Source organism: Leucoraja erinacea, chromosome 5, assembly GCF_028641065.1.
Source record: "Leucoraja erinacea ecotype New England chromosome 5, Leri_hhj_1, whole genome shotgun sequence".
NCBI classification, from domain to species: domain Eukaryota; kingdom Metazoa; phylum Chordata; class Chondrichthyes; order Rajiformes; family Rajidae; genus Leucoraja; species Leucoraja erinaceus.
Window position 1 is genome coordinate 8,515,112 of NC_073381.1, and position 27,606 is coordinate 8,542,717.

Genomic DNA, 27,606 nt, shown 5'->3' on the forward strand with positions numbered 1-27,606 from the left:
TAGCTTGGAAAAAATTGTGTACGCAACTTTTCCTTGCTGAAATCATAGTAATCATGAAATTTGACCATACTCATGATCACTCCTTGAGATATATTTCCCAATTCCCTTCTCATTTGATCACTAGAAGTCTCTGTTCTAACTACACTTGTGAAATATTGTACTTTACTTTGACTTCACATTCAACTCAGTACGGGGTGGCACGGTGGGGCAGCAGTAGAATTGCTGCCTTACCGGCAGACATGGGTTCGATCCTGACTACGGGTGTTGTCTGTACAGTGTTTATAGGTTCTCCCTATAGAAACATAGAAACATAGAAATTAGGTGCAGGAGTAGGCCATTCGGCCCTTCGAGCCTGCACCGCCATTCAATATGATCATGGCTGATCATCCAACTCAGTATCCCGTACCTGCCTTCTCTCCATACCCCCTGATCCCCTTAGCCACAAGGGCCACATCTAGGGAAGTCCAGGACAAGGGGTCACAGCTTTAAAGGGGAAATCCTTTAAAACCGAGATGAGAAGAACTTTTTTTTCACACAGAGAGTGGTGAATCTCTGGAACTCTCTGCCACAGAGGGTAGTTGAGGCCAGTTCATTGGCTATATTTAAGAGGGAGTTAGATGTGGCCCTTGTGGCTAAGGGGATCAGGGGGTATGGAGAGAAGGCAGGTACGGGATACTGAGTTGGATGATCAGCCATGATCATATTGAATGGTGGTGCAGGCTCGAAGGGCCGAATGGCCTACTCCTGCACCTAATTTCTATGTTTCTATGTAACTCCCTTTTAAATATAGCCAATGAACTGGCCTCAACTACCCTCTGTGGCAGAGAGTTCCAGAGATTCACCACTCTCTGTGTGAAAAAAGTTCTTCTCATCTCGGTTTTAAACGATTCCCCCCTTATCCTTAAGCTGCGATCCCTTGTCCTGGACTTCCCCAACATCGGGAACAATCTTCCTGCATCTAGCCTGTCCAACCCCTTAAGAATTTTGTAAGTTTCTATCATTCAATTCTCTCAATCTCCTAAATTCTAGAGAGTATAAACCAAGTCTATCCAGTCTTTCTTCATAAGACAGTCCTGACATCCCAGGAATCAGTCTGGTGAACCTTCTCTGCACTCCCTCTATGGCAATAATGTCCTTCCTCAGATTTGGAGACCAAAACTGTACGCAATACTCCAGGTGTGGTCTCACCAAGACCCTGTACAACTGCAGTAGAACCTCCCTGCTCCTATACTCAAATCCTTTTGCAATGAAAGCTAACATACCATTTGCTTTCTTTACTGCCTGCTGCACCTGCATGCCTACCTTCAATGACTGGTGTACCATGACACCCAGGTCTCGCTGCATCTCCCCCTTTCCCAATCGGCCACCATTTAGATAATAGTCTGCTTTCCCCGTTTTTGCCACCAAAATGGATAACCTCACATTTATCCACATTATACTGCATCTGCCAAACATTTGCCCACTCACCCAGCCTATCCAAGTCACCTTGCAGTCTCCTAGCATCCTCCTCACAGCTAACACTGCCCTCCAGCTTAGTGTCATCCGCAAACTTGGAGATATTGCCTTCAATTCCCTCATCCAGATCATTAATATATATTGTAAATAGCTGGGGTCCCAGCACTGAGCCTTGCGGTACCCCACTAGTCACTGCCTGCCATTGTGAAAAGGACCCGTTTACTCCTACTCTTTGCTCTCCCTATGAATGCGTGGGATTCACCTGGGTGCTCCAGGTTCCTCCAAAGACGTGTAGGCTTATAGGGTTAGTTGGCATTGCTCAAGATTGTAAATTAGTGTGTACGATAGCGCTAGTGTACGGGGATTGCTTATCGGTGCAGACCTGGTGGGCCGAAAGTCCTGTTTCCGGCGCTGTATCCTAAAACTGAAATAAACTAAACTAAAACTTGTTGGCTCATAAAGTCAAACTTCCCTTAGAATCTTCAAACCAACAAATATTTTGTGTTGCTGTAATTCTTTAAGGGAACCAATGTCTCTTCTGGCATTTGCATGTTATTTTGTGGTCTAAAGAGTCACCAGTCCTAAAAACGAAAGGGGAAGAAATTTTCATTCATATAGTACCTCCCCGCAGTATTTAGGATATAAAAAACGCAGTTGAACAGCATTCATTCATCATCGTTGAAAACATTAGCAACAAAGTGGTGCTGGTTTCCGACGGTCACGGTGACAGACACACCACACATCTCTGTCCTCCAGCAGCTGGAAAGCTCCTCTTTTGTCTCTACACATGCGTCTTCCACCAACGTCTTCAGCATCGTTTTGATTGGCCGTCCTGGGTCACATCTTCCATGGGTGGGTTCCCGCAGCACAACCTTGTTTGCTGGCATTTCTGGGTGGCCGTGGCAGTGACCAACAAGCCTCATCCTCCTCATCCTGATCTTCTCGATCAGAGGTGGATTCCCTCCATAGAGCACGTGCATTGGTGATGTGGTCAACAGTTGAACAGCACTGATGAAAATTGCTCCTTTTTTTGTTATTAATTCTTGTTGCCAGACCTGCTGTGTATTTCCATTTTATTCTGTTGTAACTCAGATTTACTGCCATCTGCAGGACTTTGATTTTGGATAACTTTTAAGGATGTGGGATGAATGCTGAACATTTGTCAGGAGTCCATGGAAACTTCCTTGCTCTTCAGAAAATACCTTGGGATCTTTTACATCCATCCGTGAGGAGTAGCAGGGCCTTGGTTTAACGGTTATCTGAAATCTGGTATGGCCAGTTGTGCAGCACTCTTCCGAAAGTGTTGATCATGTGCTCAACTCCCTGAATTGAATTCACGTTCTTTGGATTTAAATTGATACTACACTAATTAAGTTTGGGATGACATGAAGTACATTTTAGAACCCAAATAATTTGAATGTATTTTCAAAAACCTGATTCAAATTCTGAAAATGATTTATATTAATCCTAGAGAGACACAAAAAGCTGGAGTAACTCTGGGTGTAATTTTGAGAAATGGACCGAAGTCTTGGAGGCTTGTTTCATTTCCAATCATATCACTGCAGAGGAGAAGAAGAGAGCATGGTTCATATTAGGCTTAGGAAGACGTTACGTATGTTACTGTAGCCAGCAAATACAGCATGCCAGATAAGAGATGTCCAAGTGAGACATATAATAGTATAAAAGCAGTGGTGTGTATTCAGGTCTTCTACCGCGGGATTAAAGCCAGAGAATTGGTTGAGAAAATCAAGGCAGCATGCCATATTAAGTTAGTCTAAATGATGTGCATTACAAGAAAACATTTATTGATGCAAAAGGCAGCTGTAGTCACTCTGCAAGCTGCATACCGTGGTTACCGATCAAGGATACACTACAGAGCTATGCGACACGCAGTCATTTCGATCCAGAGATGGTACAAGCATGCAAAATAGAGCATTCCCAGTTTGTGCAATATCAGTCAATGAGGTATGCAATCATTACCAGTCAGGCTGTCTACAAAGGTATGGTGGTTCGGCAGTGGATTAAGCAAAAAGAGGGCTACTGTAAAAGTTCAGTCAGTACTTCGTATGAGTTGGTATAGGAAAGACCTAAGAAGACAAATAGATGCACAATAGAAAAGGCTGAAATGATACAAAAGGCTTAAACTATATAGGAAAGACTTCTTCAAACTGAAATATACAGCAGTTGTAGTGCAGTCTCACTACCGTGCTTATGTAATAAGAAAACTATACAGAGTGTAAATCAAAGCCAGTGTTGTATTGCAAAGACAATATAGATCCTACTTCTTGATTAATAACCAGAAAGGTGATTTAAGAAGACAAATAGATGAACAACAGAAAAGGCTTAAACGATATAAATGTTAAATAAATGTGTAATGATGAGCAAAAACCTGTTAATAGAAAAGTCTAAAGAGAGGCTTGTCGGTCGAGACAAAAGTATGCAGGACCGATTGCGATTAGGGCACTTCACTATAGTCCAGCATGGAGCTTCCTTCTCTGAGCAATGGACAAATGGTTATGCATTGCGGAATCTCATTAAACAACAAGAGCAGATAAATACGCAGCAAATGGAAATTGAACAACAGAGGAAGCTGCTAGAAAATGAAAACTTGCAGCCATGGGTCAGATCAGATCCCACCTACAAAGAAGAAAACAAAGCAAATACATGAACCAGAAAATGAAACGCAGAATATTAGGAACAGGAAGAAATTTGCAAATTAGATTTGGACATTTAAAAGGGAAGAAGCAGAGATACAGGCAGAGCTAGAGCGATTAGAAAATGTTCGCAATTTACACATAAAGGAATGGAAAATGATAACACATAAAGCAAGGGGTAATGTATTTGGTTTAAGGAAGGTGGGTGGAATAAAAAAAAATTATAAGTGCTAGGTTGAGATATGATTATTACAGTTATGAGAATGTAATGTAAGATGACTAATAATATAATTTGGCAACAGTGTGTTAATCAATTATATTTAATGTAATCAAAATGGTGTTATCCGCCTCCAAGTTAAAGGGGGAGCAGTGTGGTGTATATTATATAAATGGTGTTACCTGCATCCAAGTTAAAGGGGGAGCAGTGTGATGTATGTGATATAATTAGCATATGTTATGTCTTGTGCGAGGGGACGTAAGCGCTGGGGGAGACGCAAGGTGGCGTCCTGGAATAAATAAGCTTCTTAGTTTACTCCCGTATCTGAGTGCTACTTTAAGTCAGTTCCAAGTACCCAAATATACAACACAGATTTTTGAAATCATGAGGTAAATCTCTACCAGAATATGTAAAATTTTCACCGTAACCGCATCGGGTGTTCGAGGAGATGTGAATCCAAAGAAAAAGTTCAAACACGCAAACATTCCCACAAGCGAACATTCAAGATCAGAGTTTTATAACTTACTAGACCAAGGGGGACCCATTGGGTCCCATCTCCTCCGGGGGGAGGGGGTGGGGGGGTGGATACGGGGTCACACACCCACTAACCACCCCCCACACACACAGGAAGGGGAGGGGGGTAAGAGAGGGTTGAAGGGGGGCAGAGTGGTTGAAGGGAGGTGGAGGGGAGGGGAGAGGGGGGGAGAGGAGGGGGAAGGGGAGTGAGGTGGATGGGGAGTGGGGGAAGGGAGAGGGATGGTGGGGAAGAAGGGGGGCAAAGGGAGGGGGAGGGAAGGGGGTGTGGGGAAGGGTTGGAGGTGGGCAGAGGAGGGGGAGAGGGGTTAGAATGGGGGAAGGGGGAGGTGGATGTGGACGGGAGAGGGGGAGGTGAGAGGTAGGGTGGAGGAGGGGAGGGGGAGAGAGAGGATGGGGGAGAGAGGGGGCATTGGGGGAGAGGGAGGGGAGGGAGGTGGAGCGAGGCGCTGTGGACGGCCGGTCGAGTGCGAGTATTGCCACAATCAGGGACTGCATATGTTAACAGTTTGCAGGCGGGCAATCATTGAGTTGATATATCGGCAACTTTATCAACGGAGTGCTCGATCAGCGGTGACCAGAGGGCTAGTATGGACATTGTGGGCGGAATGGATTCTTGGGCTGGCGGCTCATTTACTGAAGCCTGTTGTGCTGGCAGATCACTCACTCACAGCTGGTGGGCTGGTTGGTGACTCACGGCTATTCCTTGAAATTCCATTTCAAGCAGGGTGCAGGGCCACCAAATTCAAGTGCAGTTCCATACCATTTCAAGCAGGGTGCAAGGCCACTAAAGACAGTGAGTTGTGACCTCTCCCTCCTCCATCTTGCAGAGACTGAGCCACGCCCACACTTCTGGGTTTTATAGTCCCTCCCACCAGAAGGTGCGTGGCCTTCATTGCGTGATTGACAGGAGAGAGAATCATTTTTTAAACATTAATAACTCTTTTTATTTTTCATTGATGGGAAATATCCTCGGCACCTGATGAGCAGAGGGGGACTCTGAGTAAGATGGCCAAAAATCACAGCCGTACGTGGTAGCATTTCTTCCAAAATAAATAAAGCACAAACAGGAAGTGGTCAAGATTAGACTTTTAATTATATAGAAGGCAAGGCAACCAATTAGGCAAGGCAACTTTAAATAGGCAGCACAGCTTTAGCATTTCCAAACCAAAGGCAACACAGCTTTAGCATTTCCAAACCAAAGTCAACACAGCTTTAGCATTTCCAAACTATATTTTCAAACCACATTAAGGGCACTGACAGGTCAGTAAAACCACTCACAGTTTAATAGACATGTGTTCAGTGTTATTCGCAGCTCAGACTGCGAGACGTGATCGTCTCGCTCCCCCATCTTTCAGAGACTGAATGAGGCACTCAACACTTCCGCGTTTATAGTCCCTCCGGAAGGGGCGTGGCCTCGAGGAGAGAGATCTCAACATTTTTTAAACACTAATAACTCTTTTATTTTTCATCAATGGGAAAAATCCACTTGTCCTGCGCAGCGGAGGGGGACTCTGAGTAAGATGGCCAAAAATTACAGCCGTAAGTAGCAGCATTTTTTCTAAAATCAATATACAGAACAACAGGAAGTGGTCAAGATCAGACTTTTAGTAATATAGATATAGATATGATATGATATGATGTGCTGAGAAATCTTTCACGCAGAGTGTTGGAGGCCTGGAATGCATTGTAAAGTGTGGTGGTAGAGGCAGATACAATAGTGGTGTTCAAGAGTAGCACTCCAGGCGTGCAGGGAATAGAAGGATATGGATCGTGTACAGGCAGATGAGCACAATTTAACTTGGCATCGTGTTCAGTACAAACACTGTGGCTCGTTGAGCCCGTCCCTGTGCTGTACTGTTCTATGTTCTTTGATAATTCAGTTATGTTGCTGATATGAAAATTTGAAAATAAAATATATTAAAATGTCTACTTTTGCGTGTTGAGTTGCGTGATTCCCCTGCTGCCTGATACATCTTCCTTTTATTTTTGAACCATTTCTATTTGAATTCCAAAATAACAGTTCAGCAAAGATGAATTATGTATTGTGGAGAATGTTGAAAGCCATCTTCTGTATCTCCGATATCGTCGGCTGGAGGAGAACAGTGTTTTGTAAAGTATATTGAAAATGTGGAAAGAATGTGAAAAGAAGTAATCTTAATATGTTCCATAAAGGATTTGTGGACACCAGCTTCACCAGTCTTCGGAAAGTAGTTATCTGCAAATGGTGTTGTATTGTCTTTGACATGACATATCAGCTTTGCTTCCATTACCACAGATGCTGTCAGACCTGCGTGTTTTTCATCATTTTCTTTTTTTAAATAATTTTATATACTTCTATCAAGTCTCCCCTCAACCTCTGATGTTCCAGAGAAAACAATCCAAGTTTATCCAATATCTCCCTATAGCTGAAACCCTCTAATCAAGGCAACATTCTGGTAAACCTCCTCTGCACCCTCTTGAAAGCTTTCACATCTTTCCTGATGGCTCGTAATCCTCCAAATGCTGCCAAACTAAAGTCCGACAGTGCTACTTCATGACTCTTATGTTCAGTCCCTAGTAATGAAGGCAAGCAAACCATATTCCTCTTTATCACCCTATGATGCCACCTTTCCTGTGTTGTATTCCATTCGTCATAGAGAGGGAAATGTTTCTCGATATCCACCCAATTTATGCTGCTCTATGTACTCTCTTGACAGTTATGGTGGGTAAATAAACATGCCACACATGGTGAATCAAATAAATCTTTGTTGTTGAAGCAAAGAGAACAACACACACGTGAATGGGGGAAGTTTGACCCGTGGCTTAATACTTATACTAGGGCACACCCCTAAACCTTGTGACAACTTCGTCCCGCCATTACCCAGTCACGTGACCCGACTGCCGAGGGTCCACATAGTCAGTGGCCTAACCACCAGGTGGCGCCACAAAGTATCGAGTGAACATTTGAACAGGCATAACATAAAAGGCAATGGACTGAGTACTACAAAATTTGGACAGCACAATATACTGACCAAAATGCATGTTTCCAAACTGATTCTGTGACTAGGATATTGAGTGATTTGTGGGAAAATATGTAGATGGTTGTATTTCTATGTATCTTGCTTCTTGTTCTTGGTGGTAGATATCTCTCACTTAAGGATTCTGTTGGGATAAATTTGTCGTGTATTGGCAGTGCATTTAAAAAAAAATTGTACAATTACACCCACAATGGGCATGTAGTGGACCGAATGGATATTTAGAAACATAGAAAATAGACGCAGGATTAGGCCATTCGGCCATTTGAGCCAGCACCACCATTCAATATGATCATGGCGATCGTCCAAAATCAGTACAGGTGCACAACCTTTTATCCGGAGTTCCGGAAACCGAAAAACTCCGAAAACCGGCCATTTTTTCCAGGATGTCGTCTGCACACCAAAGCTCGCGTTTGGCGCCAAACTTGACCCGAAACGACCCACAGTCAACCCAGGTCTGTACTACTGTAGCGGCTGCCTCCTCCTCGGAGACCGGGGAGACACTTAAACATATGTAAATCATTGCTTAAATGTTAATCAGTTAGTTTGGAGGGCTTCTATGTGAAGGGGGGGTGGGGGGTGAAGGGGGAAACTTTAATTCTTAGTCCCCTACCTGGTCGGAGAGGCGGGGAGCGGTCAATGCCTTACTGGGTCGCCGTGCAGTAAGCTCCGCAGCGCTGTGGCCGCCAACTCCCAGCTGGGGCTGCGGGCGTCCGGCAACGGGCGGCGCCGGTTGTAGCTCCGACCCCGGCAACTCTACCTCTGGCTGCGCAGCGCTCCAAATCCATCGCGGCCCGACGCCCGCAGCCCCAGCTCCGCGATGTTGTGTGTCGGCGGCCACAGCGCTCCGGAGCTTACCGCACGGCGACCCGGTAAGGCATTGCCCGCTCCCCGCTGGTATCCCAGCGCTGTGACGCCGCCGACTCCCAACATCGCGGAGCTGGGGCTGCGGGCGACCGGCCGCGAGCGGTGCTGGATTTAGAGCGCCGCGCAGCCAGGGGTAGAGTTGCCGGGGTCGGAGCTCCAACCGGCGGCGCCCGCGGCCGGACGCCCGCAGCCCCCAGCTCCACAATGTTGGGAGTCGGCGGCCATAGCGCTCCGGAGCTATGGTAAGGCATTGCCCGCTCCCCGCCTCTCCGACCAGGTAGGCGACTAAGAATTAAAGTTTCCCCCTTCCCCCCCCCCCACATAAAATCCCTCCAAACTAACTGACTAACATTTAAGCAATGATTTACAATGATTCCCCGGTCTCCGGGGAGGAGGCAGCCGCTCCAGACTTTTCAAGCCGCCCGCGCTACCTACCTAATCTACGCTAAAAATCTTCCATTCGGAAATCCGAAAAAATCCGAAATCCGACAAGTGTCTGGTCTCAAGGCTTTCGGATAAAAGGTTGTGCACCTGTACTCCGTTCCTGCTTTCTCCCCTATACCTTGTTTCCGTTAGCCGTAAGAGCTATATCTTTAGCTTTAAGCCCGAAGAGCTTTAGGGAGCAAATCAATTGGCAGCTTTGTCCTGGATGCTTTTGAGCTTCCAGCCTATCATTAGATCTCTGAGGAATTTGTATCATTTCTATAACATTTCTATGAAGGCAGCTACACAAGACAGTCATAACTAAGCATACATGAATTAATTTGGTTTTCTTGTTCAGGGTTCTGCACTTGACACAGCTGAATAGAGGAATCAGGAATGAATCGCTGAATTTGCTTAAAATTTGACTGACTTTCCCAATTACTGTAACTATGTTGCATATGATGCAAACCAAAGTGCTGCTTTTTTTTTATAACAACTTTGTTGTATATAGAATTTGACAACTCTATTTTCTGTTATAGTATAAATTCTGCATCCAGTTGTAGCTTGCCACTGGAAGTTTGGTTTTCCAGCAATGGTTATATTGAATCTGATAAATAGTTGGTGCAAGAGTTGTGATAGTCTCAGCTATAATGCAACCTGATGATGAAAAAGAAAACAAGCTGCCAGGTAACACTGGCTTAAGCGGCAACAATCACTGTTCCAGGAGGAACATTGTGAAGTTTTTCCTTTTCCACATTTCAAAAGGAGAGTGGCCTTTACCCTGGCTGTTAACTGCATTTGAAAATGTGCCTTCATATTGTGGAGAAATTTGATGGAAACTTGAAAATTATACACAATCTTAGAACGTTGCTTCATTTGAAGAAGCTCAATGCAAGGTTTAGTTCTTATACTTACCAACCTGATTTGAACGTGGTTGGATTGATATTAATTTATTGATCTCTCCGCCCTACAGGAAGATTTTGTTGACACATCTGGAGCAGATGAAGTACAATAATTAGTAGAACAGTACAATTCAGTTGCTCACTCTCAAATCACAGATAAGGATCTGGTTATTTAATACTCAAATTTAAATTGTATCTGCATATCCATGTCGAAACGTCACAAAGGTGCATTAAGCAATCAGTTCCTTAGATAATTGAGTTATGCTGCTGATATAAAATTGTGAAGGTAAAATATGTAAAAATGTCTGCTTCTGCTCGTTGAATAGGATGATCCAATGCTGTCTTATTCACATTCCTTTTATTATCAAACCATTTCTATATGAATTCCCAAAGAACAGTTGAGCGAAAATTAATTATGTATTGTGGCGAATGTTGAAAGCCTTATTCTGTATCACTGATGTTGTCTGAGGTGAGTAGTGTGTTGCAAAGTATGCTAAGGTTGTGGAAAGAATGCAAAATAAAGGATCTTGGTATTTTATTCCATAAAGGATTTGTGTGATTTACCAGCTTCACCAGTTCTCCTGAAACTAATTCTCTGCGAATAGAATTATTTCTTTGATGTGAAATATTATTCTTGTTTCTTCTTCCACGGATGCTGTCAAACATGCTTCTGAGCCTGTGTGTCATAAGTCGAGCCAACATTTTGCCATAAATGTATTGTGCCTTTTCATGCCTTTTTTGATGATTTCACCAAGAAAATGCCTTTTTCATGATCGAGTGCCTAAATCAACCATTTTACGAAAAGGTTGTGCTATTTTCTCTAGTTGTAACGTGATCACAATGACATTTTCTATGTTAACACATTAATATTAATAAGTAATTATTAACGTGTTAACATAGTTTAACTTACAATAAAATCTCCATCACCGGGGCGAAACTGGGGGGCGTCACCATCGGTCGTTCGTTTGTTCGTTCCGCTGACCGCTGGTTCAGTCTTCTCCAAGATCTATTTAAGAAAGAATTGCAGATGCTGGAAAAATCGAAGGTAGACAAAAAATGCTGGAGAAACTCAGCGGGGAGGCAGCATCTATGGAGAGAAGGAATAGGTGACGTTTCGGGTGGGGGCGGGAAAAAGGAAGGAAGGGGCAGAGACAGTAGGACTAGAAGGAGAGCTGGGAAGGCGGAGGGAGAGGAGGTAGAAGACAAGGACTATCTAAAATGGGAGAAGTCAATATTGATACTGCTGGGGTGTAGACTACCCAAGCAAAATACCCAAGCTTGTCCTCACTACATTTACTGCTGGCTCCAGTCGCAAATCTGAGTTTCCGAGTGATCTGTGCAAGGCATTCATTGATGCTGGAATTCCACTGTGGAAATTGGAAAACAAATCTCTCAGAGGTTTTTTAGAGAAATACACAGAGGCACACAGTGACCAAAGTTGCCTGGTTGCACATAATTACTAGCATTTATTTTTAATATTATCTGGTGTTAAACTATACCGGCTGTCAGACAGAATATGCTTCAGTTGTGCAAAGCTTCTTTCTACCTCAGCTGAGGTCACTGGTGCATACTCAAAACAAGCTACAGACTCTAAATTCATGTTGATATCTTGTGCATTACAACTACCTTTGAGAACTTTAGCTATGTTTTGTATTTCATCAAGGTCATTGTTAGCTAAAATCATTCTCTCACATTTTCCTTGTATTTCTTTACCTACATTAGCAGGAACTTTACAAATATCGTCAGTTACTTTGTTTAAAACCTGTAAGTTATTCACTAATGTTTCACCATGTTTCGCAAGGGAAGTGATAACTTGTGGGAAATTTGCAAAATTGGAAGCAATAAATACAAGATTGCGGTGGAGTGACTTTTTCTGCATGATTTCACTGTCGATCCTGACTGGAGCAGATTCTTCTTCTTCAAAACAGTTGACAATTTCATTGATCTTTTCAAAATTTGCAGCATAGTAGAGTACAGCAAAGAGCCATGTACCCGTTGGAGGTGGCGAAAATGTCGGAGGATTATCTGTTGTATGTGACGGCTGGTAGGGTGGGAGGTGAGGACAAGCGGAACTCTGTCCTTGTTACCAGTGGGGGGGGGGGGGGGGAGTGAGAGCGGAGCTACGGGATATAGAGGAGAACCTGGTGAGAGCCTCATCTATAGTCGAAGAGGGGAACCCCCGTTCCCTAAAGAATGAGGAAATCTCCGATGCCCTAGGTACAGATGCGGCGTGGACGGAGGAATTGGGAGTAGGGGGATAGAGTCCTTTCAGTTCACAAAACAGCCAACCTTATCTCCCGGTGGCTCAGCATTTCAACTCCCCCTCCCATTCCGAATCTGACCTTTCTGTCCTGGGCCTCCTCCATGGCCAGAGTGCCACCCAACGAAAATTGGAGGAGCAGCACCTCATATTTTGCTTGGGTAGTTTACACCCCAGTGGCATGAACATTGACTTCTCCAATTTCAGGTAGTCCTTGCTTTCTCCTTCCTTCCCCTCCCCTTCCCAGCTGTCCCACTGTCTACTGTCTCTGCCTCTTCTACTGTCTCTGCCTCTTCCTTTCTTCCCCCCCCCCCCCACATTAGTCTGAAGAAGAGTCTCGACCCAAAATGTTGCCTATTCCTTCGCTCCGTAGGTGCTGCCTCACCCGCTGAGCTTCTCCAGCATTTTTGTCTACCTTATAAATCAAGCTGTTCAGTCCCAGCAACATTGTCATGAATCTTTTCTGCACCATTTCCAACTTAACGACTTTGTTCCTATAGCTGGGCGAGTCGAATTGCACACAGCGCTACAAATGTGGTTTCAACAACAATTTATACAGTTGCAACATGAATTGGCTGAATTTTATTGAATTAATTAAATTATTAGACTGGAAATATGAAAAAATGTATTTGAAAACAATGCGAAATCAGCACTATCAGTTTTGCAACAAGGAATCAATTGTGTCTATCATTTGTTTCAACTGAAAATGAGAAAATTCCATTGTAAAAAATTGTAAGAGTTTCTCAAGACACTGTTATTTACCAAATTAGTTCCATTTATTGTCACATGTATTAAGGTACAGTGAAAAGCTTTGTTGTTGCCAGATACCCGGTCAGCAAAATGACAATACATGATTAAAATCAAACCATCGACAGTGTACACATAAAGGATAAATAAAAGGAATAACGTTTAGTGCAAGATATGGTCCGGAAATTTTTGATTAAAGATAGTGTGAGGGTTTCCAATGTGGTAGATAGTAGCTCAGGATCGCTCTCTAGTTGGTGATAGGATAGACAATAGACAACAGGTGCAGGAGTCAGCCCTTCGAGCCAGCACCGCCATTCAATGTGATCATGGCTGATCATCCCCAATCAGCACCCTGTTCCTGCCTTCTCCCCATATCCGGGATAGGGCTCTTAAAGATGACTCCGCTATCTTTAAGAGCCCTATCTAGCTCTCTCTTGAAAGTATCCAGAGATGTTTCAGCAGATCTGTAAGGTGTTCCTATGTAGACCTGCCTCACCAGTGATGTGCAGTCTGATTGTGTCAGTGCTGGGAATATGATTGGGATGAAGTTTCATTTGGTTTTGTTTTATTCCTTGTGAGGGTTGTTGCCTCGTTGAATGAGTTTCAAAAAGATTGAAAGTGATTGCCGCTCCTTAGGCACTGCAATAGTTCATTTCAGGTATTAAAACATAAATAAGATGAGAGAAATGAAGTTTGCCATCACAGCATAGTGGTCCTGCCTTTAAAATCAATTTGAAAAATGTTACAAAATAAAAAATCAAATACTGCAACCCAGTCATTTTAATTAATCGGTTTTGCTAGAGATTGAGTTCAGTTCTGACCAAGTGATAGCTTTTCCCTCAATTGAGAATAAATTGGCAAACAATCTTGTTAGCAAATGTCCAAATTCCTCAGGCACTTGGATGGCATTTAGAATTCATGAAACCTTTGCACAGATTTACATAAAGAGCAACTGTGACTCTTTTGGGTTGGCCTTAGAAAATGTATCCATGTTCTGGCCCGATTTGCGGTTAGCCATTTTCTATACTCTCACAAGAGCATTTGTTGTTTAATTCTTCTCAACGTGCATTTAATGGTTTCATATATTTACTGGGAATAGTCTGATAATAATAATAATAATGAACTTTATTACGGACTCGAGGTCCAGACAAAGGGCAACATTACATAAAAATGCATTGCACATTCAAAAATATCATGAAGTATATACATATAAAATCTTAGTATATCACATATAAAAGCATCATAAATTATATATTTAAAAAAAAAAACACACAATACATGAATTAAAAATCCAGATTAAAAGAAATGATCAAAGTCCTACAACAAGACTGATAGTGCAGTGGTCTCAAAAAAAGAGAAATAAAGGCACATGGGGCATGGAGTCTGCAGTACGCAAAAAGAGTGATAGAAAATTGTGAAGTAGCAACATTATCAATTTATTTTCTAGAAGGTTTGCGACATGAAATCTTACATAGCATGCAAAAAGGCTGTGGTATATCCTCAGTGGAATGTGACTTTCAACATGAATGTTGACCATTGAACTGTTAATTATAAGGAGACTAGCACTTTCTACTGTGCTATCCGATATTCAAACAAACCCATTGCAGTAATGATTATTGTAAATTGGATGGGCAAAGCTTTCCAAAGCATCATTTATCTATATTACTAAAAGTCTCATCTTGACCACTTCCTGTTGCACTGTATATTGATTTTAGAAAAAATGCTGCCACTTATAGCTGTGATTTTTGGCCAGTGGAGTCCCGCTCCACTGCTCAGGACAAGAGGATTTTTCCCATCGATGAAAAATAAAAGACTTATTAGTGTTTAAAAAATGTTGAGATTCTCTCTCCTGAACGCCACGTCTCTTCCGGAGGGACTATAAAACCTGGAAGTGTGGAGGTGCCTCAGTTCTCTGCAAGATGGGGGAGCGAGAGGTCGCAATTCTCAGTCTGAGCTGTGAATAACACTGAACACATGTCTATTAAATTGTGAGTGGTTTTACTGACCTGTCAGTGCCCTTAATGTGATTTGAAAATGTGGTTTGAAAGTGCTAAAGCTGTGTTGCCTTTGGTTGGAAAATGCTAAAGCTGCCTTGTCTTTGGTTTGAAAGTGCTAAAGCTGCATTGCCTTTGGTTTGAAAGTGCTAAAGCTGCCTTGTCTTTGGTTTGAAAGTGCTAAAGCTGCCTTGTCTTTGGTGTGAAAGTGCTAAAGCTGCCTTGCCTTATGTTTAAAAGTGCTGAAGCTGCGTTGCCTTTGGTTTGAAAGTGCTAAAGCTGAGTTGCCTTTGATTTGAAAGTACTAAAGCTGCGTTGCCTTTGGTTTGAAAGAGCTAAAGCTGCATTGCCTTTGGTTTGAAAGTGCTAAAGCTGCCTTGTCTTTGGTTTAAAAGTGCTGAAGCTGCGTTGCCTTTGGATTGAAAGTGCTTTAGCTGCATTGCCTTTGGTTTGAAAGTGCTAAACTTGCCTTGCCTATTTAAAGTTGCCTTGCCTAATTGAAGTTGCCTTGGCTAATTAAAGTTGCATTGCCTAATTAAAGTTGCATTGCCTAATTAAAGTTGGCTTGCCCAATAAAAGTTGCCTTGCCCAATTTAGGTTGCCTTGCCCAATTAAAGTTGCCTTGCCCAATTAAAGTTGCCTTGCCCCTTGCCTACCATATAATTAAAAGTCTAATCTTAACCACTTCCTGGTTGTGTTTTATATTGATTTTAGAAAAAACACTACCACGTATAACTGTGATTTTTGGCCATCTTACTCAGAATCCCCCTCCGCTCATCAGGTGCCGAGGATTTTTTCCATCGATGAAAAATAAAAGAGTTATTAGTGTTTACAAAATGTTGAGATTCTCTCTCATGTCAATCATGCCATGAGGGCCACGCCCCTTCTGTTGGATGGGGGGGCAATAAAACCCAGAATTGTGGGCGTGGCTTATTCTTTGCAGGATGGGTGAGGGAGAGGTCACGACTCGCTGTCTTTAATGGCCTTGCACCCTTGTTGAAATGGTATGAAACTGCACTTAAATATGGGAGAGCTATAGCGGCTCTGAACGAGCCATGCTGAGTGCCCCCCATACCCCCTGGACTGTCTCCCTCAGATGGTCACGTTGCGCCGTTTATTTATTTATTTTTACATCGGTTGGAAGCTGCATACTAAAACTCGTTGCACTGATGTGCAATGACAATAAAAGATATTATTATTATTATTATTATTATTAATTTGGTGGCCTTGCACCCTGCTTGAAATGGAATTTCAAGAAATAGCCGTGGGTCAACTGACAGCCCCCCAGCCGTGAGTGACAACAGGCTTGAGTGACTGGGCCGCCAGCCCAAGAATCCATTCGGCCAACAATGTCCACAATAGCACTCTGGAAACCAGTCCCTTCTGCCCACAACACCCATACTAGTGCTCCAGAAAAGCCCCCCACCCCACTGGCCACCAATATTGGAATTGGTGGACAGGTGGAATATTGCGTTGGGGGACTAGCCCTCCCGTGTGATGCTGGGACCCAACGGGTTCCACTTGGTCTAGTATATAACTAAAATTGACATTTAACATATATTGAACAAATTTGTAGTATTTCTGGTCAACCTTTTACCTGCTAGGCTGTACTCCTACTATGGAGCAGACAGATTGTGCTGGCCTTTCCCCTTTCATTTGGAGGATTTTCACGTATTTCAGCTATTCTCAATGGGTTGGTTTCAGACTGTAGCTTCCTGCCAGGTGAAGCGGTGGTCTGGGCAATCTAGACATTAAATAAAGATAAGTGTATAGCCTGATGTGAGAAGAAATGCTGTCGTTCTGAGTGTGAAGGATTGTGTCATGCTCTACAATGTCATGAACATGGAGGACTTGTGTGGTCCAGAACGTAGTTCCGTCGTTTCAACCTCCAAACCAATGTGCTGGGTGCAGCTTATTCTTGTATTCTGCCTGTGCTATTTAAATGTGTCCTCTGTTTACTCTCTGATCTGCTGGTCCAAGTATGTCTACTCTCATGCGGCTGACCCCTGAGCACATCTCTCTGTTCCTAAATAATGGGGAAATATCACTGCTAATTTATTACTATAACATATTCTAATTTGTCCACTAAAAAAAGATTACCATGGCAGTAAGCCAGTTAAGGCATTTCAAATCATTAATGCTAAAGCTGGCAATGGATTGTGATACCTGTTTTTTTTTTGGTATGTCTGCAGATTCAGAAGTCGCGAAACAAGCAGTTACGTGAGTTGTTTCCAGATGGATTTGGCATTCATCATGCAGGAATGTTGCGTCAGGACAGGAACTTGGTTGAAAATTACTTTTCTCGCGGGCACATAAAAGTGTTGGTCTGCACAGCTACATTGGCCTGGGGTGTTAATCTTCCAGCACATGCTGTCATCATAAAGGTAAATTTACACAATCCATAAATTTCTGTCTGGTTATTTTAAAACAATAGGTTTCTTCTTCTACCCTTTAACATGTTGGGCTGATGTTGTCTTATGTGCTGATGAGAGAAAACCATATAGACAACAGTAGAACAGAGGATGGTATTAGAATTCATTACCATGTACTAATTATGAATTGTTCCACTGAAGAATTGTGATCTAATTGTTACTCGAGTACAGTGCATAATTGGAGTGATTAAAAACTTGAGCAAAATACAGATTATTTTAGAATGAGTGACCACAAGGTAAACACTATTTATTTATCTATCCAACAATTCTATGTAAAATAATTATGTAAACCATAACAAAGGCCCAAAATTCAATTTTTGTTGCCCTAGATTCCACCAACATTATGTTTGATACCTGGATATAATAATTATTTTAAAACTGCAGTCTGATGTAACTTATGTGTTATATGCTGGATCCTTGAAGAAAACTTGATGAGCATTTTGTTAATTGGAATTATTAACAATGATTGAAAATTCAAAGGCCTTCCTGAAAACACAAAAGTAAAGGTCTTGGCAATTGAGAGTTGCATGAAAAATAGAAGCTGCAAATGTTGTAAATCTGAAGTAAAAACAGAGATTCTTGAAACACCGAGTACTTATTTTATAATTGGATTATTAGCAAATCTGTGTCTGCAGAGTAAATAGTGGTTTGAGTGTTATGACGTTTAAATCTTTTTTCACTAAATTTACTGATGGGAAAAGACAATTTTCATGGAGATATTGAAACAACAAATTTGATTATTTTGCTTGCCATTTCTAACACTTTTCCACATTTTGTCTACAGGGCACTCAAATATATGACGCCAAAAGGGGCTCTTTTGTTGACCTAGGAATTTTAGATGTGATGCAGATTTTCGGCAGAGCTGGACGGCCTCAATTTGACAAGTTTGGCGAGGGTACCATCATCACTGCTCATGATAAACTGAGTCACTACTTAACTCTATTGACTCAACAGAATCCGATCGAAAGCCAGTTTCTAGATCGCTTAGCAGACAATCTAAATGCAGAGGTCAGTACGCTGATATTTTGTGAATTCCTCTATTCCACCGTTCTAGGTGTGTTTAACTTTCAGCAGGGATGTACGGCTATAGATCCAAGATGTACATCGACTTAAATAACTGGCATCTTAATACATTAATTCACAAATTGAACACCATTTGCACTTTATCTGACACTTCTTGCATGTATCTGCTATTCCTACAGTTGGACTAACCTTTTCTGGTCCAATGGATGAAGTTAAGCTCCAGGCTTTGCTGCAAACTCCAGGTGGTCCTGCAAACTCAAAAGGTGTTTGTTTCAACAATTCACCACATTGTAATCTCAAAGTTTTTAATGGCTTGTGATATAGTGATAGTCATTAGCTTTAATAATAGCATCAACAAAATCAACGATAGCGAAGTAAAAGTTCATAGTACAGCATTTTTTTAACAAGGAGGCTTTGCCAAGTCTTAGGCTGTATTGGTTGAGAGACTGGCTTGCGCAATGCCAAGGCCTGACATTCAGCAGCAATGAAATATTTAAAAAAAAAACAAGCAATTTAAGTATTATTTAAGCAAAATAAGATGTGCTGAGGTATTTTTGGCCTTTGAGGACTGTTATGAGTTCAGGAAGTGACGACAAGGTTACTGCAGGTTGCTGAAAATAACACTGACGTAGTATGTATTGAATTGGTATTAAGGGAGTAAATGGTGAAGATTTTGTTAAGTGTGTGGGAAAGTTGTCTGAAATAAAATGCAGATGGACCCACTGAAGAAGGGGCTACACGCCATCTCTTCTCAGGAAAAATGATTGGGCAAGTGGTTCTTGTGTGCGTGTGTGTGTGTGAGAGAACTCTTTGGGACCGGTGACCATAATACCATTTTAAGATAGTCATGGAAAAAGATAAGGTTTGGCCTCAAATTAAAGTCCTAACTTGGAGGAAGGCTAACTGGAATCATAAGTTGATTGGGAGAAGGTATTGGCTGCAGGTACCGGGGTGTCTGGCTAGTGAGAGGCTATTAAAAGTGAAGTAGAAGGAGTTCTGGGCCAGCCTATTCCTGTTGGAGGGCAGGGCAATGTCAAAAAGATCAAGAAACCTGAACTGACAAGGGACATTGAAGGTCTGGTCAGGAAAATGAAGGCTTCATATAACAGCAACAGTCAGCTGGGATCAGATTCAGATTCAAGATTCAGATTCAACTTTAATTGTCATTGTCAGTGTACAGTACAGAGACAACGAAATGCAGTTAGCATCTCCCTGGAAGAGCGACATAGAATATGATTTCAATAAATAAATCTATTTGCATGCATACAGTCATAGTGTTTTTCCTGTGGGAGGAGTGTCCGTGGGGGGGGGGGTGATTGGCAGTCACCGAGGTAAATTGTTGAGTAGTGTAACAGCTGCAGGGAAGAAGCTGTTCCTGGACCTGCTGGACCGGCAACGGAGAGACCTGTAGCGCCTCCCGGATGGTAGATGGTAAACAGTCCATGGTTGGGGTGAGAGCAGTCCTTGGCGATGCTGAGCGCCCTTCGCAGACAACGCTTGCTTTGGACAGACTCAATGGAGGGGAGCGAGGAACCGGTGATGCGCTGGGCAATTTTTTCCACCCTCTGCAGTGATACAGTTGGTAAGGATGCTCTTGATGGTGCAGCAGTAGAAGTTCATCAGAATCTGAGGAGACAGATGGACCTTCTTCAGTCTCCTCAGGAAGAAGAGATGCTGGTGAGCCTTCTTGACCAGAGTTGAGGTATTGTGGGTTCAAGAGAGGTCATCGGAGATGTTGACCCCCCAGGAACCTGAAGCTGGAAACACGTTCCACCTCCGTCCCGTTAATGTGGATGGGGGTGTGCGTGCCGCCTCTGGACTTCCTGAAGTCTACAATGAGCTCCTTGTTCTTCTTGGAGTTAAGGGCTAGGTTGTTGTCAGCGCACCATGCTGCTAAGTGCTGGACCTCCTCCCTGTAGGCCAACTCATCGTTGTTGCTGATGAGGCCAATCACCGTTGTATCATCTGCATACTTGATGATGGTGTTAGTACCATGTACAGGTGTGCAGTCGTAGGTGAAGAGGGAGGAGAGGAGGGGGCTCAGCACACAGCCCTGAGGAACGCCGGTGTTCAGGGTGAGGGTTGAAGAGGTGTGCTTGTCTAACCTCACAGACTGGGGTCTGTTGGTTAGAAAGTCCAGTATCCAGTTGCAGGTGGAGGGGTCGATGCCCAGGTTACCGAGTTTGGTGATCAGTTTAGAGGGTATAATGGTGTTGAATGCTGAGCTGTAATCGATGAACAGCATTCTTACGTAAGTGTCTCTGTTGTCGAGGTGGGAGAGGGCGGAGTGAAGTGCCGTTGAGATGGCATCCTCCGTACTCAAGCAAGTCTCTAAAGTGACGCAGCTGTACATTCAATGAAATCGGGACCTGAGGCCGATGCCAAGCTCGCACTTGAGGAACTACACACTGTCACCAAAAGTATTGAAACAATAAACCCTAAAGCCTCGTTCATAACAGCCGGTGACTTCAATCAGGCCAACCTCAAGAGCGTGCTTCCAAAATATTATCAGTTTTTGAAGCAGCCAGCTTATTCAATAATTGTTCTTAAATATTTATACATTGTTTTTGGTACTTAAGTACCAGGCAATAAAATATTTTCTGTGGAAGGGTCCCGACCAAAAATGTATATGCGGAGATGCTGCCGAACCACCTGAGTTACACTATCTTTTTTTGTACACCAGCATCTGCAGTTCCTTGCATGTGATTTTTTTAAATATTACCTGAATTAAGGAGATATCAATATATAATGTAAATAATGAAATAATCTGAAATGTTGAATGAATTTTATTGCTTTGATTTAGTTGTGGCATTCCTGTTGTTTGTTATTTATAGTTTCTGATTGAATCTTGTCTCTTCCCAAGTCCTCAATTGCTTTCTACTGACTAGAAACAGCATTTTTAACTTAAATTTACACTTTCATGTTGCCTCCCAGTAGAGTCTTGTTGAGAAACAGTGAAATAGAGAGTATTTTGTTTGATGTTCAATGTTCCAATGAATATCAATGACCTTCTCTAAATATAGACTCCGTTCAATGGCTTATTTATTTAAATCCCGTTCAATTGTCTAATTCTAAATTTGCTAGTCCTAATTCAGCAAGCAGCCTCAACAACTCTGCTGGAGGTGGAGAATTCAGTTCAAAATGCCTGTTCCTTAAGGTCACTTGGTCATTTCTTTTGGAAATATGTCTGAACTTTGGTCTTGGGAGACATTCAGTGAACGGATTAGAAAATGAACCAAGGAATCATACGTCAGTAAAGACTGGCATCTTCCGGAGAGAAAAGGGGATGTAAAAAGGATTGTGTAGAATGTAAAACAAAATCAGCTTTTAGTTCTTATAATATTACTTGTGTGACAGCTTTAACATATTTCTTTGTTAGCCCAAGGTGTCTTATACTATGAAAGATGTTGTTTTGTTTGTGTGTCCTGAGATGCAGACACAAACAAAACTTTGAATATTAATACTGAATAGAAAACCACTAGATGTCACTAGAGGCCCATTGAAGTAAGAGCAGAATTCTTTCAAGCATTGATAGACACAAAAAGCTGGAGTAACACAGCGGGTCAGACAGTATCTCTGGAGAAAAGGAATAGATGATGTTTCAGGTTGAGACCCTCCATCAGAAGAATGGTTTGAAGAAGGGTCTCGACCCGAAAACGTGGTCTAAAGAAGGGTCTCAACCTGAAACATCACCTGTTCCTTTTCCCCGGATGCTATCTGACCTGCTAAGTTACTTGAACATTTTGTGTTTATCTTGGGTCTAAACCAGCATCTGCAGTTCCTTTCTACACATTAAACCTATGTCTTCTAGTTTTAGACTCTCCTATCCTGGGGAAAAAACTGTGGCTATCCACCGTATGCACATCAGTCATGATTAAATATATTGCTATAAGGTGTCACCCCAGTCTCTTATGCTCCAGGGAAAAAAGACCAAACCTATCCATCCATTCATTATACCTCAAAACCTAATAGTCTTGTACGTCTTTTTAAAAGTTCCAGTTTTCCAGTTCCAATCTTCCAGTTTAATGACCGGCCTTTTCGAGCTGGGCAACCAGCACAGTGAGTAATACTCTAAATGTGGCCTTAGCAACATCTTATCCAGCTGTATCAAGACGTCTCAACTCCTCTTCGGAGTACCCTTACTGAAGGCAAGCATGCAAAACGCCTTCTCCACCACCCTATCTACCTGTGCCAACACTTTCATGGCACAATGTACCTGCATCCCTAATTAGCTTTGATCTATAATTCTTCACAGGGTCCTGTAACTTACTGTGAAATTCTTGCCTTGGTTTGTCCTACCAAAAGGCAAATCCTTGCATTCATCTGAGCAAAACTCCACCTACCAAGTCCTCACTCCATTGGCCCAGTTGATCAAGATCCAGTTGTAATCTTACATCATCTTTTTCAACCCATTTTAGGGTCACCAGCAAACTTACTGATACCTACATCCAATTTGTTAATATAAATAATGAAGCACTCTGGACTCAGTTCACAATCCTTTGGCATAGGGCATGTTACAGGTGTTCAATCTGAGAAACAACCCTTCGCCAGCACTCTATATCTAGCAATGTTACAAAATTTTGAGATTTAAAAAATCAAGTCTGCAATTTATCCCATCAGATAAAGCATAAAAATAAGTTTAATTTGACACCTAATTCACTTTCATATTTCAAGTAATAAAAATGTTATGGCCATTTTCATACTCAGAAATTAGCATCTTGTTCCCTATTGATTTTCTATGGACATAACAAAAAAGCTGTGCTCATGGACAGTCAAAAGCCCATAACCTTCTTAAAGATTAAGAGAACTGAATGAAATTTTCAGTTATCATAGATTGAAGCATTCTGAAACAAATATAAAATAATCTTACTTGGATGACCTGAAATTAAAGCATATAATTAGTTAGTTACCCAATTGTAGCTAATTTCAAACTTCAATTACTAGATCTAAACATCTACCCATTTCTTAATAAATGACTAACATTTTTAAATAGCCTAAGAGTCCAAATAATATTCACAAATAATTCACAATAAAACATGATTTTTAAATCTCATTTACATCAATTTATAGGCCAAATGGAAGGAATTTAGTGTTCAATTGCTGTAAATTAAAGTCTATTTTAAATCGGCTTTCTAGTGGGTTCCTGTGAACGCGCTGGTTTAGAACGTTCACATTGCGCTGGATTTGTGCCCTCAAATGCCCAGAAAAATACTGTGGGATATAAAGAGCCCAAAATGAACTATTCGCTATAGAAAAATTTATATACAGGGTTCTTAAGAAGCCCCTTTTAATGTAAAAATAAGGTACATACCTTTAATTGTTTGCTTTATAAAACCCTGGGGCTGCGAGAGGTCGCGGGTTTAGAGAGCGATTTTTAAACTACTATAACTATTATACAAGGCCATAAAAACTAATAATACCTTTTGCGACGGGGTCTTTCAGCGATTTTTCGTTAATGATTTACTAGGCTGAACATTTTCGATTGCAACAGCCTAGTAAAAATCGCGTTTTAAACCCGCCCCCTCTAAACAGCGCCAAAATCGCGCACATGGCCTGGGGCAGATTCTCAAACAACGCTCAGGTAGGTTTTGCGACATACCTACTATATCTCTTACTTTCAAGTCAATTTTGTATCTAATTGCCTAGCTTGCCCTGGATCCATGACATCTAACATACCAGACTACCCAGACATGGTGTATAATGTAGAGGCCTTGTTAAAGTCCAGAAAGACATTTACTGCACTGCCAATATCAATCTTGCTATTCTTGGTTGGCAGATATTTTTTCTAGGTCTTCTGTGTATATGTTGTGTGACATGTGTGGTTGTGCCAAATGGGGTGGAATATACCTTTAGAAGCTGTGCCTGCTAAATTTGGGCATGTTCACAATGAATGGAAGGCTGTTTCAGGGAAACCTGAGGAGATCTGATGCAGTGAAGTCAGACAAACGGGTGCACTTGCATGTACATCCCTTTTCATGTCATACATGTAGTTTTATACGCTAAACATGTGGAGGAAAAGGCTTTGTATGCAATAACATCTAGAAGTGGTGGGTTCATTGACACAATGTAAAACCCAATTATTGTCAGTGATTTAATGTGCCTATTAGCAAGAAAAAGTTTGTTGTTGAAAGCCAAAGTTTTACAAATGTTTGTCAAACAAGTAGTCAGATTCTTGTTTAAGAAGGAACTGCAGATGCTGGAAAATCGAAGGTACACAAAAATGCTGGAGAAACTCAGCGGGTGCAGCAGCATCTATGGAGCGAAGGAAATAGGCAACGTTTCGGGCCGAAACCCTTCAGACTGATGGGGGGTAGCAGGGAGAAGAAAGGGAAAAGGAGGAGGAGGAGCCCGAGGGCTGCGGGATGGGAGGAGACAGCCCGAGGGCTGAGGAAGGGGAGGAGACAGCAAGGGCTAACAAAATTGGGAGAATTCAATGTTCATGCCCGCAGGATGCAGACTCCCCATGCGGAATGTGAGGTGCTGTTCCTCCAATTTCCGGTGTTGCTCACTCTCGCCATGGAAGAGTCCGAGTCACAGAGAGGTCGGACGGGGAATGGGAGGGGGAGTTGAAGTGCTGTGCCACCGGGAGGTCAGGTAGGTTCTTGTGGATCGAGCGGAGGTATTCGGCGAAACGATCGCCCAACCTCCGCTTAGTCTCACCGATGTGGATCAGCTGACATCTAGAGCAGCGGATGCAATAGATGAGGTTGGAGGAGATACAGGTGAACCTTTGTCGCACCTGGAACGACTGCTTGGGTCCTTGAATGGAGTCGAGGGGGGAGGTAAAGGGACAGGTGTTGCATTTCTTGCGGTTGCAACGGAAAGTGCCCGGGGAGGGGGTGGTACAGGAGGGAAGGGAAGAATTGACAAGGGAGTTACGAAGGGAGCGGTATTTGCGGAAGGCAGACATGGGGGGAGATGGGAAGATGTGGCGAGTGGTGGGGTCATGTTGGAGGTGGCGAAACTGACGGAGGATTACTTGTTGTATATGACGGCTGGTGGGGTGAAAGGTGAGGACTAGGGGGACTCTGCCCTTGTTGCGAGTGTGGGGATGGGGAGAGAGAGCAGTGTTGCGCGGTATGGAAGAGACCCTGGTGCGAGCCTCCTCTATGGTGGAGGAGTAGTCAGAATCCTTTGCCTACCATTATAAAATTAATGTCGCTCCACAAAAGTTATTTCAGGTTGACCGTGCATGCTGTGAACCAAGTAAAGTAACTGAATCTCAATTTGGCGAATTATTCTATCATTAGGTCATAAGTAATAGGATCAGAATTAGGCCATTCGGCCCATCGTCCACTCCACCATACAATCTTGGCTGATCTATCTCTCCCTCCTAACCCCTATTTTTCCGCCATCCCTCCATTACCCCGGACACCCTTACTAATCAAAAATCAATCTACCTATGCTTTAAAAATATCCATTGACTTGGCCTCCACAGCCTTCTGTGGCAAAGAATTCCACAGATTCACCACTAAAGAAAATCCTTCTGTTCGCTTTCATCAATGAAGTGAAAATAATATGTAACATTGTTGTGAAGTAGCATTTAGACACCAGTAACTTGCTCATTTCTGCACACATTGAGCTTTGCTAGAATCACTCAAGACCTGACGTTATGACAGCCTAGGTCCGGAGATAGACGGGAGCTGAATTCCAAGGATGAAATTATCATCAAAGCTAATCATGTTAGCCCAGTATACTGTCAGAGGTCACAACAACAGTGACTTCAATGAAAACTTAATGTGGGTAAATGGCATGAGTATAGATAGGAACATTAGGCAACATGGATATGGTGGGACAATGGGCCTGTTTGTGTGCTAGACAACTCTTTGACATAAGGTCAGCCATCTTGATGCTGTTTTAGTGATCACTTTGACAATAAAAACACATACATCAGGCTGTTCCTTATAGACTGCAGATCTGCATTCAATACCATCACCCCCTCCAAGCTGGTCATCAAGCTCATGGATCTGTGTCTCTGCGCATCCCTCTGCAACTGGATCCTTGACTTCCTCATCAACAGACCACAATTTGTAAGAATTGGCAGTAACATTTCTTCCTCAATAACCATCAGTACGGGAGCAGCTCAAGGCTGCGTGTTCAACCCCTTGCTCTACACACTCTATACTCACGATTGTGTAGCCGGACATAGTGTGAACTCCATCTTCAAGTTCGCCCACGACACCATTGTTGTTGGACGAATTACTGACGATGAGTCAGAGTCTAGAGGGGAGATCGATCGACTGACCAAATGGTGCCATCACAACAACCTGGAACTCATTGTCAATAAGACCAAGGAACCGATAGTTGACTTTGGAATAAGGATGAAGACCAACAAACCTGTCTATATCGATGGATCAATGGTGGAAAGAGTCAAAAGCTTCAAATTCCTGGGCATGCACATCTCTGACGATCTTTCCTGGACCCAGCACACTGATGCAATTATAAAGAAAGCCCATCAACGCCTCTACTTCCTGAGAAGATTGCAGAGATTGGGTATATCAGACAGTACTCTCTTGATCTTCTACAGGTTAACAGTAAAGAGCATATTGACTGAATGCATCATGGCCTGGTTCGGCAACTTGAACGCCCGGGAGCGAAGAAGACTGCAAAAAGTGGTGAACACTGTCCAGTCCATCACGGGAACTGACCTCCCTACCATCGAAAGGATTTACAGGAGTTGGTGCCTCAAAAAGGCAGCCAGCATCATCAGAAACCTACACCACCTTGGTCACAGGGTCATTTCAGTTCTGCCTTCGAGAAGAAGATATAGGAGCCTGAAAATTGTAACATCCAGGCTCAGGAACCAGGGGCCACAGCTTAAGAATAAGGGGTAAGCCATTTAGAATGGAGATGAGGAAACACTTTTTCACACAGAGTTGTGAGTCGGAATTCTCTGGTGGAGGCCGGTTCTCTGGATACTTTCAAGAGAGAGCTAGATAGGGCTCTTAAAGATAGCGGAGTCAGGGAATATGGGGAGAAGGCAGGAATGGGGTACTCATTGGGGATGTTCAGCCATGATCACATTGAATGGCGGTGCTGACTTGAAGGGACGAATGGCCTACTCCTGAACCTATTGTCTAT

At 42.7% G+C, this 27,606-nt stretch overlaps 1 protein-coding gene across 1 annotated transcript in view; it reads left to right on the forward strand.

Annotated features, from left to right (window-relative positions):
* ascc3 (activating signal cointegrator 1 complex subunit 3) overlaps positions 1–27,606 on the forward strand; it is a 358,193-nt gene that overhangs the window by 154,051 nt on the left and 176,536 nt on the right. Inside the window, exons 15-16 of the mRNA XM_055634935.1 lie at positions 17,263–17,454; positions 18,286–18,510. Coding sequence (XP_055490910.1) covers positions 17,263–17,454; positions 18,286–18,510 — 417 coding nt within the window. The remainder of the gene's footprint in view (positions 1–17,262; positions 17,455–18,285; positions 18,511–27,606) is intronic.